At 40.7% G+C, this 16,411-nt stretch overlaps 1 protein-coding gene across 2 annotated transcripts in view; it reads right to left on the bottom strand.

Moving 5' to 3' along the window:
- The window catches only part of acvr2a (activin A receptor type 2A), a 47,758-nt gene that overhangs the window by 15,103 nt on the left and 16,244 nt on the right, over nt 1–16,411 (bottom strand). Inside the window, exons 2-5 of one of the 2 annotated variants that reach the window (XM_023964076.1) lie at nt 10,525–10,732; nt 8,182–8,309; nt 6,093–6,247; nt 6–29 (exon numbers count right to left, since the gene is read on the bottom strand). In XM_023964076.1, the coding sequence (XP_023819844.1) occupies nt 6–29; nt 6,093–6,247; nt 8,182–8,309; nt 10,525–10,732 (515 nt within the window). The remainder of the gene's footprint in view (nt 1–5; nt 30–6,092; nt 6,248–8,181; nt 8,310–10,524; nt 10,733–16,411) is intronic. The other variant, XM_004066368.4, reaches the window with a different exon arrangement.

Raw genomic sequence — 16,411 nt, 5'->3', positions numbered from 1 at the left:
CTTACCTCCACCATAATGTGAAAGGCGTGCTGGTTGAGAAGGAGCATAAGAAGCACAGAGAGAAATCAATGCTACCATCTGCCAGTTAGTGATGCAGCAGAAGCAGGTTAAAGGTAGGCGAGGATGAGTCCAGCTTTGTTCCCGCTCTTCATCCGCAAATGGCTACGGGGGGGGGGGGGGGGGGGGATGGGGAGGTTCATATCACACTGATGAGGTAAGGAGCAACCTGAGCGTTTGGCGACGGGAATGCGGGAGAACAACTACGACTCCAATGATGAGGAGAAAAGCAACAAATGAAATCATGTATTTTTGATTGGATTTTTCTCTCTAATGAAGCTCGTTTGACTCCCACATTAAATATTTAGCTACTTCAGAGAACGTTTAAAACAAATTTATGAATTGAAAAATAAAGGTTTGATCAAAATAAATGCCATAAATAAGAGAATTGATCAGTGAAATGAAAGTCTGCTTCCAATAACTGGTGTCTTCAATCACAAACATTCAAATTTTCCTTTATATCTTTAAAAAATGTCACTTAAAAGTGAAATTATTGGTCCCTCTTTGGGATTTAAACTATTATTACTGTTGCTTCAATTTGAAAAACATGCAATAGTTCATATTTTTGAACAAAAACACGCCCCCAAAAAATCGTCACTTCAAGACCAGTGCAACTGTTTCACTGAAATTTTTATATTACAAAATAAAAAAACTATTTAAAAAAACTGTGGTTTTTCGCATTTTTGACTAGAAAATGAAGAAATTCGCAATTTAATGACAATAAAACCATTTGAAAGTAGTTTTTATGGAAATTACAAAAAAAAAAAACACAAAGGAAAACAGTAGATTCTATTAAAATACCTGGACCATAAGTCAGACGAATTTAAGACTTCTTCAAGGTTTTTGAGACTTTTCCTTAAGTTATGACAGAAACAGCCAGATCTGTTAAGCAGCTTTCGAAAAAGAAAAAAAAGCACCTCCTCATCAAAAAAAAAAAAAAAAAAGGAGTTAAGGCAAAATGGGTCCAAAATGAGAGTGAAGGTGTTAGCGCTGCACGTATCCGAAAGGTCGGATATTTGCGATCTTTTCCCAAAAAAATTCAAGCGTGAATATTTGTGATGTCAGGGATACAATCACAAACATTCATGCTCAATTTTTAGGAAACAGATCGCAAATATTCCATTCCTCCGAAATTTGCGATCTTTGCCCAAAATATAAAAATAGCTGATCTATGATCTCTGATGTCACCGACAATTTCTACCCAAGTTTTCCGTTCAGGATCGCGAATATCAGAGAACTAGAATATTTGTGATGTGTTTTAAATAATTTAAGGACACCCGAGATTGCTCATTTGCGATTTGTGACATCAGAAAATATTCATATTTTAGTTTTTAGGAACAGAACACAGTTATCAGACTACTATTCATGATATGTTCAACGAAAATGTAAGTACAAATATTTGAGATTTCTGAAGTCGCAGATTTGCGATCTCTGATGTCAGAAATATTCATACTCAAATTTTGGGTTACAGATTACAAATTTGCGATCTCGGATGTCACAAATGTTTGTACTTTAATTTTCAGGAAAAGATCATTAATAAGAATAATCGGATATTTGCTATTTGTTTCCGAAATTTAAGGGCAAATATTTGGGATAGGAAAGATCAGCGAGTTGCGATCTCTGATGTCACAAATATGTGTACCTTAATTTTTCGGTACAAATTCCAAATATTAGTACTTGGATATTTGTGATCTGCGCCTTGAAAATTAAAGTACAAATACTTTTGATTTCCGACATCAATCTCTGACATTACACATACTACAAATTTCGGGTACAGATTGCGAATATCAGAATACTTGAATATTCTGTTGCAAAAATTTAAGTAGAAATATTTCTAAAATTAGAGATTTGCTATCTTTTTAAAAATAGTAGAGTTAACATACACTGTATTTATGGCTCTAAACTTGCATATTAATGTTGGAATTTAGGGATATAAACTAAAGTAAATAAATCTGTAAAAAAAACTATTACGTATTTTCATAGTCGAAAAAAATTCCAAACTTTTGACCAGAAAAGTCACATGGAAACGTTTTAAACATCCCAATTTTTAAGACCAAGACATTTAAGACTTTCTTAAGACTTTATAGGACCCCGCGGGAACCCCAAAATACAGTCAATAATGATAAAAAAAAAAAAAAAAAAAAAAAGACGAATATGAAATTAAGAACATTACGGGGAAGAAAACAAAAGAGACCATTGAATAATGGAGGCTGGGGAGCAACGGAATGATGGCGCCAGAGAGCCAATGTATGCTGAAGAGACGCCAGCACGCCGTTTTTCTTCATCTGATCTCCCTGATTAATTCCACCTCCGCCAATATGAAGACGACAAGTGGACGAGGAGGTGCAGGAAAGGATCACGAATGACCATTAAGTGGGAGAACAATCCTTCCTAACTAGAAGCGGCGAGATGTTGGCGGAGGAAAAAAGCTGGATGAAGATGAGAATATGACCGTCAAGCTCGACAACCGCCTATAGAGAAGAATCCATAATGTTCTGCCAGATATTAACAACATTTAAAGGTGAAATACACAAAAATGAATAATAAAACAAGCAAGAAAACCCCCAAAATCTGACCCGAGTAACGTCGACAACGTGACGACAAACAAATATGGTGGGAAAACCAAAATAGCAGAAATATGAGAGAAAAAAAAAACCCAATTTGGAAGAAAATAGCACTTAAATGCAAACCAAACAACAAAAGTTAGACTACAATGTCCGGAATTCTGGGAAAACAAAGACAAAAGACAATCAAAAGAAGACAGAATTATAAAAAAAGTGATGAAATAGATGCAAACTATTACAAAAAAACAAAAAAAAAAACAGCAAATGTTGGGGGGAAATACTCCAAAATGAAAAAAATAAGAGATGTGAAAGAGCTTATTCGGACCAACGTAAGCAAATATTTCACCAAATTCGTGCAGTTAGGACCACATTTTACTCAAACGATGGAATGCAAAAAGCATCTTAAAAATGCAATTTCCTCATTTTGTATTTTTTTCTCTAAAGGATTTAATGTCAAGAAAAATGCTTTAAAAATTGTTGGTAGTTTAATTTGGGTTAGATATTTAAAACTATTGTTTTAAAATAAAAAAATGAAATCAAGGTTGCTTCAAAACCTTTTTCTGTTTTTTTTTGACTCTACCTAAACAGCAGCTTTAAACCAAAACAGTGGCTAATGCGGAGGTAAAGGTCCATAGTAACCATAGATTCTTTTTGGTCAGTTGAGCTGATAAACACAACCTGATAATATCAAGCCTCTAGGTTAAAGCAAAATGTCATAGTTTCCTTAGCAACCAGTGATTTCATATGATTGATATGGAGCAAAATATTGGAAAAATCATTGTGTTTCTAAATAGGAAGAAACTGTAAAATAAACCAGAGGTTGTTGCTGTAGTTAGATAACCTTTTTTTGTTAAAAATTTTTAAAAAATTAATAAAATTGGTCTGTATTCTTTAAGACAAAAGTTTCTACACTCCTATCTTACCATGTATTCAAAAATATCTTCATTAACGACTGTAAAAGTATTTACAGTCTGGTTTGTCAGTTGTTTGTATGTAACAAGCCACCTAATGGCTAATTAACGATGCCCTTTAATGTCAAATAAAAAAAAAAAATCAAAATTGCTTCAAAGCCTTTTTTTCTTTATTTTGACTCTGAAGCTTTAAACCACTTGGTTGCTAATGCGAAGGTCAAGGTCCATAGGCAACAATGAATTTATTTGGGGTCAAATGAGCTGACAAACATAAACCTGTTAATATCAGACTCTAGGTCAAAGCCAAATGTAATTGTTTCCTTAGCAACCCGTTTGTTTTCGACTCCGCAACTTTAAACCAAAATGGCGGCTAATGTGAAGGTCAAGGTCCATAGCAACCATAGACTTTTTTTCATGCCTTGGGCTGATAAATACAAGCTGATAATTTTAGGCCTGTAGGCTTAAGTAAAATTTTAGTTTTCACATATAAACCACTGTTTCCACACTATTAATATGGTGGGAAAGAAAATCCATAAACACTTTGGAGTTTTTTTGCTGCTGTAGTGTCTGCGAAAAACGTAAAGATGGATCAAGTATTAACCCCCCTAACTCAGAATTGGCGCAAAGGGTGTATTAGGAAATATCCTATATAACTGAAGGTAGTAAGGAAACGTTTTTGTTGCAATGTGAAAAAAAAACGTTTAGAAACCGAAGTGTAAAAGTATAGATGTTTTTCTGTTTTTAATCGTAATCTGCCACCTAGTGGCTAATTGTTTATTTGCGTTTCTGATTTCTACAAAATAAAATCAGGGGGTTTTGCTTTAGTTACGCAAATATTAAATATTGAAACAATAAATGTGAAAAATACCAAACTTTTTTTGTTGAAAAGTAAATAAATAAATAAAAATAATAATAATTCCAACATGGCGTCTATTTTAAAGATGTAATCGATCAATACTGTGGTGAGAAAAACAAGGGGCTACAGTCGGCAGCAGCTGCATGCAGCCACTGCAAACAACTGAATCAACATCTCCCAGAAGCACACGGGAGCTGCTGCCCCCCCCCCCCCCCCCCCCTGCCTCCGAACACCTACTCATTCGTGGAGCGATGCACACCCAGTTCCACACCAGCGGCTATTTTCTTTCATCCATCCGTGAATCTGGTTTTATAGCCGCTGCCTCGTGGGTCGATACCTGATCTACTGCTTTCAGGTCATGATCTCGTTATACGTTGTTTATATTCCCCCCCCCCCCCCCACCCCCACCCCCCAATTTATCCCTTTCCAGGTAAGATGCTCCATAAGCCTCTTAGCCGGGTTGTTTTCCCCGATGCGCAGCAGCTTTGTTTCCAGATTGCGTTGTGTAACTGTATTTTCATCTCCCGCCGAGCAGCGCAAACACAATCGAGTGAAGTTGAGAGAATAGCGGGACGCTGCGCTCACTCCCCTCCCCCACACTCCCACCCACCCACCCACCCACCTCCATCCTCGGAGGGCAGAGCTGCAAGCTTCTCTGTGTTTAGTTTTGTTTGCCTATATAAAGCCTCATCAATAATGCAGAGGCCCCTGACTCCTCTTCCATACGCTGGAGAGCTTCGCTTTTCTTTTCACTGTTGTGGTGTTGTTGTTTTTTTCAGAGCAGCATATAGCTGCTGCTACCGATGCAACCAGAAAAAACCCCGCAGACACCAGCAGAGACCATTAGAAAATTGCAAAAATGAGTGGAAAAATACGAAACTTTGCAAAAAGCTGAAGAAAACCCGTCGAATCCAACTGGATGGACCTCACAGAAACCATCTACAATGGCAGTTATTGGCAGAAATCTGTGGGAACTCGCAGAAACCGCCAGAAATCTGCAGAGACATCCGAAAAGCGTCCAAAAATCGCAGTTATTTGCAAAATTCTGCAGAAACCCGAAGAACTCGAATAGAGGAGTAACTAGTCGAAAATCGGAAAACTCGCTGAAGCCGCCTAAAATGTCGGAAATTTGCGGAAACTGGCAAAGACCTACAAAAACCCGCAGGAACCCGAAGAAACTTGTCGAGTGCAGCAGAAACTGGTCGAAAGTCGGGAAAAACTCAGAAAGTCGCAGAAAGTAACTAAAACATTGGAAAATCGCAGTTCTCCGCAAAAATCTGCAGAAACTGGCAAAAACTCGTAGAAATTTGCAGAAACCCGCAGTACGTCGCAGGAACCACAGAAACCCTGAAGGAACTCATGAAATGGAGCAAACTCACAGTAGCTCCAAAAGATTTTGCAGAAATCCACAAAAAAACTGTGAGAAACTCGTAAAAATCCACAGAAGCTCGCTAAAACAGGCCAAAACTCACAAGAACTAGCGGAAACGTGCAGAAATGTGCAAGAATCAGAAACGTTATCATTTTGGGGAAAAGGCCCTAAACTGAAGCAAAACGTTTATCCTTTAAGCTCCGCAGACGTCTGGAGCCGGGACAGCGGCCATCCTGAAGTCCCGGCCTTCCTCTGCTGGGTCGGGCCCGTCTCCAGCTCCGACGGACGCAGAGGCCTGGCGCCTGAAAGTGGGACGGCGGCTCGGACACTTACGTGGGTGGGGACCAGGGCGGCTGGGTAGGCCAGTTTGTGGTGCCTCCACATCCAGAAGGAGAATAGGACGACGGCGGCGAGGCCCACGATGGGAACCAGCGAGTACAGCATGGTGCTGAAGAGCTGCGGCTTCTGGGGGAAGGGGTTGGAGGTGGCTGCGGGGCGGGAAAACAGAAAAACAGCGTGAGCTTTCATCTGGATCGTCCTGACATTGAGGATCAGCGCTCAGCCGCAGGATTAGCGGACGCGTCTCGTGCCGGGGCGTAATCCTCCTGCCAAAAATATCGCAGCTTTGACCCGTGCCCAACCCCCATGGGAGTCTCCGGGTCAGCCCGCACGTCCCCCTCGCAAGGTGCGACAGACCGATTCGGCGAGAGCTGTCAGAGCGCTGCTGCCTTGCTCGGAGGCGGCGGTGGTTTGGGGGCGGGCACCAGCTGCACTGCCGGACTCTCTGGGTGTTTGGTGAAGAGTCAAATCCAAAGGAATGCAAAGAGACAGACGGGCCTCTGGGCTCCGAGTCAGACGAGGAAGGACGTCAGAGGAGCTGCCGCAGCGCCAGAACCCGCAACTGCACCCGGATGCGGCGGAGAAACGGGTTGTCTTGCTTTGGTGCGTTTTATTTTAATTGATGTTTTTTTCTTTTGGGATTGATTCTGAAAATTACGGCTTTTCTTTGTGTTTTCATCAACTATCAAAAGCAATTTAAACAGATTAAAACCTTTTTTTTTTCTATAAAACAGCTTTAAGTACGGTTTAAGTAACGGTTAATATCAAACTCACTTGACAAATCCTTTATCAACTTTTAGCGACTTTATTTTTTCATTTATGTAACCCTTTAACATCAGAGTTTTGGCTTTAATGTTGACATTCTTTGACCTACGCTAACTCTTCAACCGTTTATGCAACTAACGGAATCCCAACGGATTCTACACCTTAGAGAAGCAACCTGAAATGTAACACTTTACTGTAGTAAAGCGTTTACGCAATTAACGTAAACCGACGAACCGCAGCTCGAAAAAAAACCACCGATGGGCAACACTTTGTTGTATAAACCGACTTATTTTGACATGGAAAAAAGGAGCTTTGGCTGAAGTCTTTACGCAACTAATGCAAACCAGCAGGTTCGTAAAGTAAGTAGATTTTGCGCCTATGTGACACCTTACGGTAGTAAAGTGTTCATGCAACTAACATAAACCAGCAGATTGTGACGTAAAGAAAGTATTTTTGCGCTAATATGCATCATTTTACGGTAGTTAAGTGTTTACGCAACTAACCTAAACCAGCATATTTTGACATAGAAGAAGTAGCTTTGGGCTAATATGTAACATTTTATGTTAATAACTACGTAACTAACGTAAACCAGCAGATTTTGACGTACAGAAAGTAGTTTTGCGCTACTATGTGACATTTTACGGTAGTAAAGTGTTAACGCAACTAACGTAAACCTGCAGATTCTGACATAGAAGATGTAGCTTTGAGCTAATATGCAACAGTTTACGTTAATAACTACGCAACTAACGTAAACCAACAGATTGTTACGTAGAGAAAGCAGTTTTGCACTAATATGCAACAGTAGTAAAGCGTTTACGCAACTAACATAAAACAACACATTCTGCCTTGGAGAAAGTATTTTTTTGCTAATATGCGACATTTTACTGTAGTTAAGTGTTTTACGCAACTAACGTAGACTGATCGAATTCACAAAAAAGTTGCTTTGTGCAAATGTAACCATTTTACTGTAGTTAAGTGTTGACAGATTCAGATGCAGAGAAAGGCTGTTTTGTTCCACAATCGACTAAAAACTGCTGAAGACTTAGCCCTAGTGATGACGTTCTTCAAACTGTTTTCGTTTTTTTACAAAATAATAAAACGAAAAACCGATTGAAATGTTAGGTTTTTAACATCAAAAACAATTTTTAGTCACTCTGATGTCAGAGAAAGTAACTTAGACCAGGAAACCGATTTCAGTCGTTTTGAACAAAACTGACCCTTCAACATAAAAGCCTCTATTTATAATTTTTCATTTAATTATATGTTTTATTATGAAAGACTTGCTAAGTACCAGAAAAAGTGTTTGGGGTGCACGTACTGTAAGCGGTTGAATGGTCATTCTGCTGGGGCCCGTCCGGGCCGTGCATGAACCTCTCGTTGCACAGGTTCCCTTCGCAGCAGCAGAAGAAGACATCTGGACTCTCCTTCTTCTCCACGCACTCATTGCTGCAAAGATTTTTGGCAGAAAAGAGACAATTAGCATCCGAACGAGCCACAAAGCCTTTCAAAACTAACTCCCACGCAACCAAATAAACATGCAACAGAAGACGGAAGCGCGCTCCCAATCACACGCTCCGGATTTCACTGGCACTCACATCAGATAAAAGCCAGAGGAAGCGGCAGCCGCCCTGGACTTGCTCTGCGCTCTCTGGGGACGCCGGCGGCGCCGTCTGAGCAGAGGTACCAGAACCAGACCCCTGCTGCAACTTTATCGCTCAAGGGATCAAAGCAAAAACACAAACTGGGCTCACGTCCCGGCAAGATAGGGAGCCATCGCAACAGCCTCTAAATAACGTCTGTTTGCCGGCCCGGGTCTGGGCGCGTCCATCAGCCTGAACGCACCTCAGATGTCCCCAGTGGTGGTAATTAAAGTGGTGTCTTGAGCGAGTTATTCAAAGTAAGAGCGCACAAAGGGACGGATGCTGAGCTCAAGGTGATTTCAACTGTATTTACAGCTCACACTGCCGCTTTTTGTTCCTGCAGAAATCTATTCCTGCCGCTTCCCATCACCAATAAACGCCCTGATTTGATTCACGCCAAGATTCGCCACCTCAGAAGGTCCAATTCGTCCGGCAGGTTAGACTGCCGAATCAAAAACGTCTGATATACGCTTTCGAACTGAAAGGAGTGACCCCTGCCCCCTGGCATTTTAAAGTATCTGCCGCCTCCAAGAAGCCAAAAATCGACTTCTATTGCACAATAAACAGCTATTACTCTTTTTAACTTATTTGAACGTGTTTTTGCTAATTCCCTTCTTTTCTTCGCAATATTTTTTCTGTAAGCTATTTAAGTTATCAACTGACCAGCCAGAGGCTTCAATAAAAGTAGGTGGAGCCAGCTGACCCCCACATCAAATATTCGAAACGTCAGACAGAGTTTTTTTTAATGTATTTTGCATTCTAGTGGTAGGAGTGTGGGCTTCCAAACAAGCTTACTCCTGATTGGCCAAAGTGGGTGCCATAGAAACCACTCTGGCCATGTCACACAGCCGCTACGACATTTTGGGCCTTTTGTCACGTATGAAATAAGTCGGTCTTTTGTGATATATGCGTGAAATACGTAATTCGTAAGTGTTTTGTCCTTCGCCGATGTGTGCAAATGTCTATCAGGAATTCTAACGACGGGTCTGAACATGAATTTGGTTTGGATCTGTTCAAAAATTTTGATGGGTTGCGAATTACGCAATTTATGCGTATTTTACGTAGTTCATACATAATTATTATGTAAATCCTACGTAACTGATTGCAATAATGCATTTGCAAATTTCTGACTTTCCACAACCGTTTTACATCTGTCTATCGAACTTTTCACGCATGTACCACCAATGTATAACACGTATACGGCGCACATATCACATTAAAATTACGTAATTGACGCACAAATCACTAATGAATTGCATGTACAAACGGTGCAATTATCGCATACGACTCATGTTTGATGTTGATTTATGTGTTCTTTGCGGGGTTTATTCGACTTCTTCCGAGGTTTTAACATGGTTTATTCGTGATACATCTGGGCAAATTTGACGCAACTTTTCTTGTGTTTTCTTTGTATATTTTATTTCGTCAGAGCCGGAAATACCTCTTTTCCGATGCATGACGTCAGCTTATCGGCAGCTAATCTTTGATTCTGCCGATGCCTCCCCATCGCGCTATGGCAGTTGTATAAAGGAAAAACTAGCAGATAAGATTTGTTGAACATAAATGATATTATGGTTCTTCATTCCATTCATTTCCTTAAATAACACAAAAAATGTTCTGAAGAAAGAAAGATTTCTGAATGGACGACACACAAAGACGGCGAGGCTGGGAAAAGTGGTCGTCGCATAAACGACGAGCTCCAGGCGTCATTTCACAGCAGCGTTTAACAAAAAAAATAAAAGGAATAGAGGACAAAAGAGTAATGAAACCGCTGGCCTCACACTCCCTCTGACATTGGCGATGTGTCTGAATAAACTCATCAGGACTGTTGACAGAAAAGCGCCTGCTGTGTGAATGAGTGAAGGCCGTCGCTTTGACAGGAAGGAAGGCATTGATACACTTCCTCCTGCAAGAAGCGCCGAACTGAAGTTTTACCTCGAGTTAAATCAGAACGACATGTTCTGTTTGACAGCAGAAAGGAAGGTTCCAAGAATTCAAAGTGTGCCTACGGACGTCTTTACCTGTCGTAGCAGTTCATATCATCCAGCCAGCAGCCCTGCTTGACGATCTCGATGTTTCCCGAGACGTTCTTCCACGTGGCGTAGCAGTGCCGCCGCTTGCCTTTTTCGCCATAGCAGGGCTCGATGCCGCTGCGGTTGGTTCCGTCTTTTTCAAAGCTGGAGTTGTAGTAGACGCACTTCTGAGTCTCGGAGCGTCCCAGGATGGCGCCTGATGGCGAGAAAGAAGTCATACAACTGTATTCAAACGTCCTACCGCGTATTCTCAATATCTGTTTGCAACTCGTAAAAAAACAGGCCGACTGTGCTAAAACAAACATTACTGTGACCATGCTAACTTCCAACCTCTTTAGTAACACCTAAAAAACACAGTTTGACGTGCTACACGTTAGCATATTCACAATACTGTAACTCCCGAACTTGTTTGCAAAAACAGACTGATAGCGCTAAATCAAACGTTACTGTGACCACGCCAACTCCCTACCTTGTTAATAACACCACAAAAAACCCAGTCCGATACTGTTATACATTAGCAAAGCATAGCGTTCTATACCATGTACCTCTCAAAGTCGGCTCGACGGACATCTGCACACATCGACGAATGCAACAATGACGTATATCATGCAGAGTATCACGAAAGACCACCGTGAAAAATGCGCAAAATGTACGCAGTGTTTGTGTGACACAGCTTTTAGCTCCAGTGTCGACTTTCTTTGGGCTACCGTGACCTGTCAACCGTTTACGTAAATAACCAGCAGAGTCTGAAGCAGAGAAAAGAAGCTTTGATCTGCTCTGATAGGCAACATTTTACAGAAGTAAAATGTTCACAGACAAAAAAATCAGCTGATTTTGTTGTGGGACAAAATTTCTTTGCGCCGCTTTTCATAGCGTCAGAATCTATTGGAATTACGTTACTTGCGTAAACGGTTGACGTCACCAGCAACGTCTCAGGTGGTGAAGGGCTATTATAATGTTAAACTGTTACTGAAAAACAAGAATAATTTGCTTAGAAGGAAAACCTATCATGAAGTTTACCGACTCCGTATTGTACGATGATTATTAGTTTTGGTAATAACAGATTAGCAACATTTTTGACTTAACACAAAGCTATCATAATGAGAAGTTCATAAGTTGATGCTCAAATCAATAAATTGATGCTCCGGATTTTAAGGCCGACTGTCATTTGTTTTTGAAAAAAATGAAGGCTTTTAGGAGCCCCCTGTAGTGCGGAAAATACAGTAAAGTATTAATTGTGTTGAAACCGAGATCCAAACAAACTGCTTTTATTTATGTAAACGGTTGTCTAAATCGTTTGTGACAAATCTTTACAAACTCATCCCTTTCTGACCAAACGTGTAACTTCCAGCAATCACAGTGAGGGAAGTTGCACATCAAAGCGTTCATTAGCAAAAGAAGCAGAAGTCCTTAAAGTTTTAAGGTAGAAAATGAGTAACTGCACCCAGGAGAGATGCCCGTCCTGTGAGGGGGGGGGGGGGGGGGGGGGGGGGGTTCTGCTGATCAAAGTCAATAAAGGTTTTTCAAAATCCTGGGCTGCCATCCAGCTCCCGAAGGCCTCATTATAAAGCATTTAGCAAATATGGTATAAATGCATGAATTGGAATAACGCTGGGGTTTCTGGGAGAAAAACATAAAACACACTTTGTTGGTTTTACGCCTGCTTGTTTGTCGTAAAATTCTACGAATTTAACCCCTTCCCTTCCAGCAGCTGCTACTGCCACCAGTTGCTGTAGAAAAGTGTAGGTTGGATACAGAATCATGCAGCTATTCTGATGAAAAGACTCAACTTAAGTGCTGGAGGGGGAAAAAAAACCAAAAACGATATTTTTTGACAGGAGTGAAGCCCACTAATGCCACGCGGGGCCCGGAAGCACCTTGAGTGTCGTTTCAGGGCCGTCAACAGCTGGAGCGACTGCAGAGTGCCTACTCCAACTTGCCGTGCCTCTCAGCAGCCCTGGCAACGTTTTTCTGTCGTCAAATCCATTTGTCCCTCCCCCGACGCCCCCAACTATTTCGCAGCAACAGGTGCAGCTGTAAACTGTTGCAACTGAGTGGATTGGAAGCAGTGAAAGGAGAGGAAGAGAATAGCCTCCTGGACTTGCTCGCATTAAAAACAGCGAGTCGCTCGCAACCGATAGAGAACCTAAACGCAGGAAAAACCAGCTTCAACTTGAGCTTTTGGATCTACGTTTAAGATGAAAACTGTTGACATTAGAGATTGAATGAAACCTTCGTAACATCGGATCCGTCTGAGCTTGAAAATCTCTTTTTTTGGTTGTCGTGGAAAAAAAAAAAAGACGCCTCGAGCTAAATCTGAGAATTAAGTGAAGAGTTTGCCAAAAAAGCTGGGTCTCTCTTTAGAAACAAGACACCTTTTGGGGAAAAAGGAAGCTCCCCAGGATTGAGATGATTATGGAAACAACATGGGGTGGGAGTTTGCCCCCAGCGACCCGACTGGATCCAGAGGTGTAGAAAATTAGTCTGTTTGTCCGTGACGACTGACGGATTTGGAAGAAGAAAATGAAATGTGGCTGGATGGTAATTTCCGGTTAAGTAAACCCTGGAGGCATTGAGGGGGAAAAATATGTTTTGCTTTTAAGTTCTCAAAGTTTGAGCCACAACAGCTGCGCGCACTTCTCAATCAATACCTGGGATGGAAAGTATGCTTCTGTCCGCTAGCTAGACTTGGGGTTAGCTGAACCATTCCTATAGGCTACTTTAGCAACTTATTAGACCCTCTAACAACTATTTTCTGGAGGCGTTGAACTCTGTTGAACACAAAACTACTCATGGAAATGTTATAGATATCTGTAACTTGTTTGCAACTCGTGGAAAAACAGACTGACTGCGCTAAAACAAATGTTACTGTGAGTATGCTAACTCCCAACCTTGTTGGGACACCTAAAAAAACCCAGTCTGACATGCTACACGTTAGCATATTCACAATACTGTAACTCCAAAATTGCTTTGCAACACATACAAAAACAGACTGATAGCCCTAACACATATATTACCGTGAGCACAAAAACTCCCTACCTAGTTAGTTATACGTAAACTTCTCAATCAACACCTGGGATGGAACGTATGCTTCTGTCCGTTAGCTAAACCAGGGGTTAGCTAAAACATTCCGATGTGGCTACTTTTGCAACTTATTAGAGCCTCTGACGACTATCTGGGGGGTTGTGTGTAGGTACAGGGAGGGGGGCCCTATTTTAAATTTTTTTTATTTTTGTGCTTATTTTTAAGTTTCATGCCTGTTTTTACATGATTTATTTGTTTTTTTTTTAATGTAAAGCACTTTGTGATACTTTTATGTGAAATGTGCTTTATAAATAAAGTTTGATTTGATTTTGCGGGGGCAACTCAAAAACTAGAGAAAAACTAAGGTCAAGGATTTAGCAGCTAAGCTAAAAAAAAAGTGCTAAATAAAGGGAGAGGAGATTTTTATCAGCTAGCATCTTTTTAAAAAGTCTACTCACTGAGGAGTTGGTAAGAGACATGCTTTGACACATTGGCTTAAATTCCAGCTTTGCAAGTTTCAGTAGCCTATTTTTATAAGCGAATCAGAATAAGCGATCAGATCATGGAAAAGCCCCCGCAGTTTCCTTTACAGTTAATCTGTCAGAGTTGTACAGTCGAAAACTTTTGGCATCAGTGTTTGTAAATGTTCATCCCGGCCATGCATCAAGGGGCCTTCCATAAGTGGACAACATCAGTTACAGCCATCTTAACGGATAACTAAAAAGTTTGATGGGTGGAAAAGACATTTTTGTCTATGTTTGAGACTATAGGTGGCGCTCATTGTACTTTTTCTGTCAACATTTTCTGATCTGACTTACAAGCTGTATTGAATATTCAAATCGGTGCAGGTGGCCACTGGAGTCACCAAAAGGCGGACTGCAACCACACTTGGATTTTACCTCATAACCACTGATTTGTGCTAATTAATTAGCCCAACAGAGCGATATAACAATAATACTACGTTCACACTGGGGTTGGAAATGTCACTTAATGCGGCCACTTCCCATGAAATGTCTATGCAAATGCGCAAAAATACGCAAAACGTTCAGTCATTGAGAAGTCAAACCAATTGAACAATATCATTGCACTGTTTATATGCAATTCACGAAAAGACCCGTCGGCTGAAATCCTCAACAGACATCTGCCGACATCGACAAATGATGAACACAAGAAACACTTATGACTGACGCAATGTATCATGAAAGACCAATGTGAAAAATGCGCTAAATGTACGTAGTGTTTGTGTGACACGGCCTTTAGATCCAGTGTCGACTTTCTTTGGACTACTATAACCTTTCAATCGTTTACGCAAATAACCAGCAGCTTTTGAAGCAGAGAAAATAAGCTTAGTGATGGTATGCAGCATTTTACAGAAGTAAAATGTTTACAGACATAAATCAGCTGATTCTGTTGTGGGATAAGATATCTTTGCGCCGCTTTTTATAGTGTCAGAATCTGTTGAAATGACGTTACTCGTGTAAACGGTTGAAGAGTTTCCATGGGTCAAAGAGTGCGTCTTATTTAGCCAACGGCGACGTCTTAGGTGGTAAAGGGCTAATAAGATTTTGAATTGTTACTTCTAAACACAAGAATAATTTGTTGAGAAGGAAAACCCATCAATGTTTACCGACTCATTTTAGTGATAACAGATTGGCAACATTTCTGACCCAATACGAGAAACAAAGCTATCACAATGAGAAGTTCATGCTCAAAAATGTTAAATTATAAGATTCTACGCCAAGTAAAAGATTGAAATTCGGAAAAGATGAGACCATTTTACCTGGCTTACATCAGGTGAAACCTACAGTAAAATACACTGAGTCTCCACTGTTACGTAAGCTAGAAGCTGTGCTAATATCCAGCATCCATACAGACAGAGAAACCCACACATAGCAGATGTATTTCTAAGCACGACAGGTTTCACTTTTTCAAAGCAGGACAAAGAGCCTGTTGTCTTTGTTCTGCAGCGAAAGGCAAGCAAGCTGCAATACTTCGACAGCTCCACCGAGCACACTTTCATTCAGCCATTACACAGAATCTTCAGGAGCGGTGAGCCGTGTGAACTGCAAATATAGCACTCTGTTATTAACACAGTCGCTGAGAGCTAAAAAAAAAAAAAAATCAATCACTGCTCTGAATTGGGTGACAGTGCAGGTCGAGGTGCCTATAGCTCGGTATGCTGAAGGTGGGCAAGAGCTGTCGGGCACACTGAATGACATAAAGCAGAGGAATCAATCTCCTGTCTCTGCTTTCAGGAAAGTTCACCAAAGCGGATCATGTCTCAGAATGCAGAGATTGTGTAACGACGCACAATAAGGCTTCCGCCCACAAGCGCACAGCCGGCATAAAGAGGGAGGGCTCTTTTGTCTGCCGAGGCTAATTCACACGTGGAAATGTCAGGTAATAGTGGTGAAAAGTTCACACTATTTACACTAATGTTTGATAAAGGAAGGGAACATCAGAGGTGGGAGAATAAAAAAAGTATACGAATGCACGGTTGTCTTCTTAGAACAACGCATGACTGTCATTTTCCCAACTGAAGAATAGACGTTCTCGGAAAACCTTGAGTCAATGTGGATCTTTATTATCACATCTGCACCGCGTGTAATTAATAAATGACGGTAGTTTCTTTTTGCAGAAGGGAAATTAGCCTGTAAGCTAAAAGAACTAACAGCCTACATTTGTTATCACTGTCAAAGCCACATGACTGTTTCTATTATTTAGCATAAATCGTCTTATAGCTATGCAAGTAACGCCCACTAAAACATTGCCCAAATGTACAATAAACAAAATTACGGCTAGCCAAATCATTTTTTTCATAACTAGCCAAACATTCTTTACTGAAACAAAA

This window comes from Oryzias latipes, chromosome 2 (assembly GCF_002234675.1).
Source record: "Oryzias latipes chromosome 2, ASM223467v1".
Lineage (NCBI taxonomy): Eukaryota > Metazoa > Chordata > Actinopteri > Beloniformes > Adrianichthyidae > Oryzias > Oryzias latipes.
Note: the sequence above shows the minus strand (reverse complement) of the source record. Positions and strands in the feature narration are given on the sequence as shown.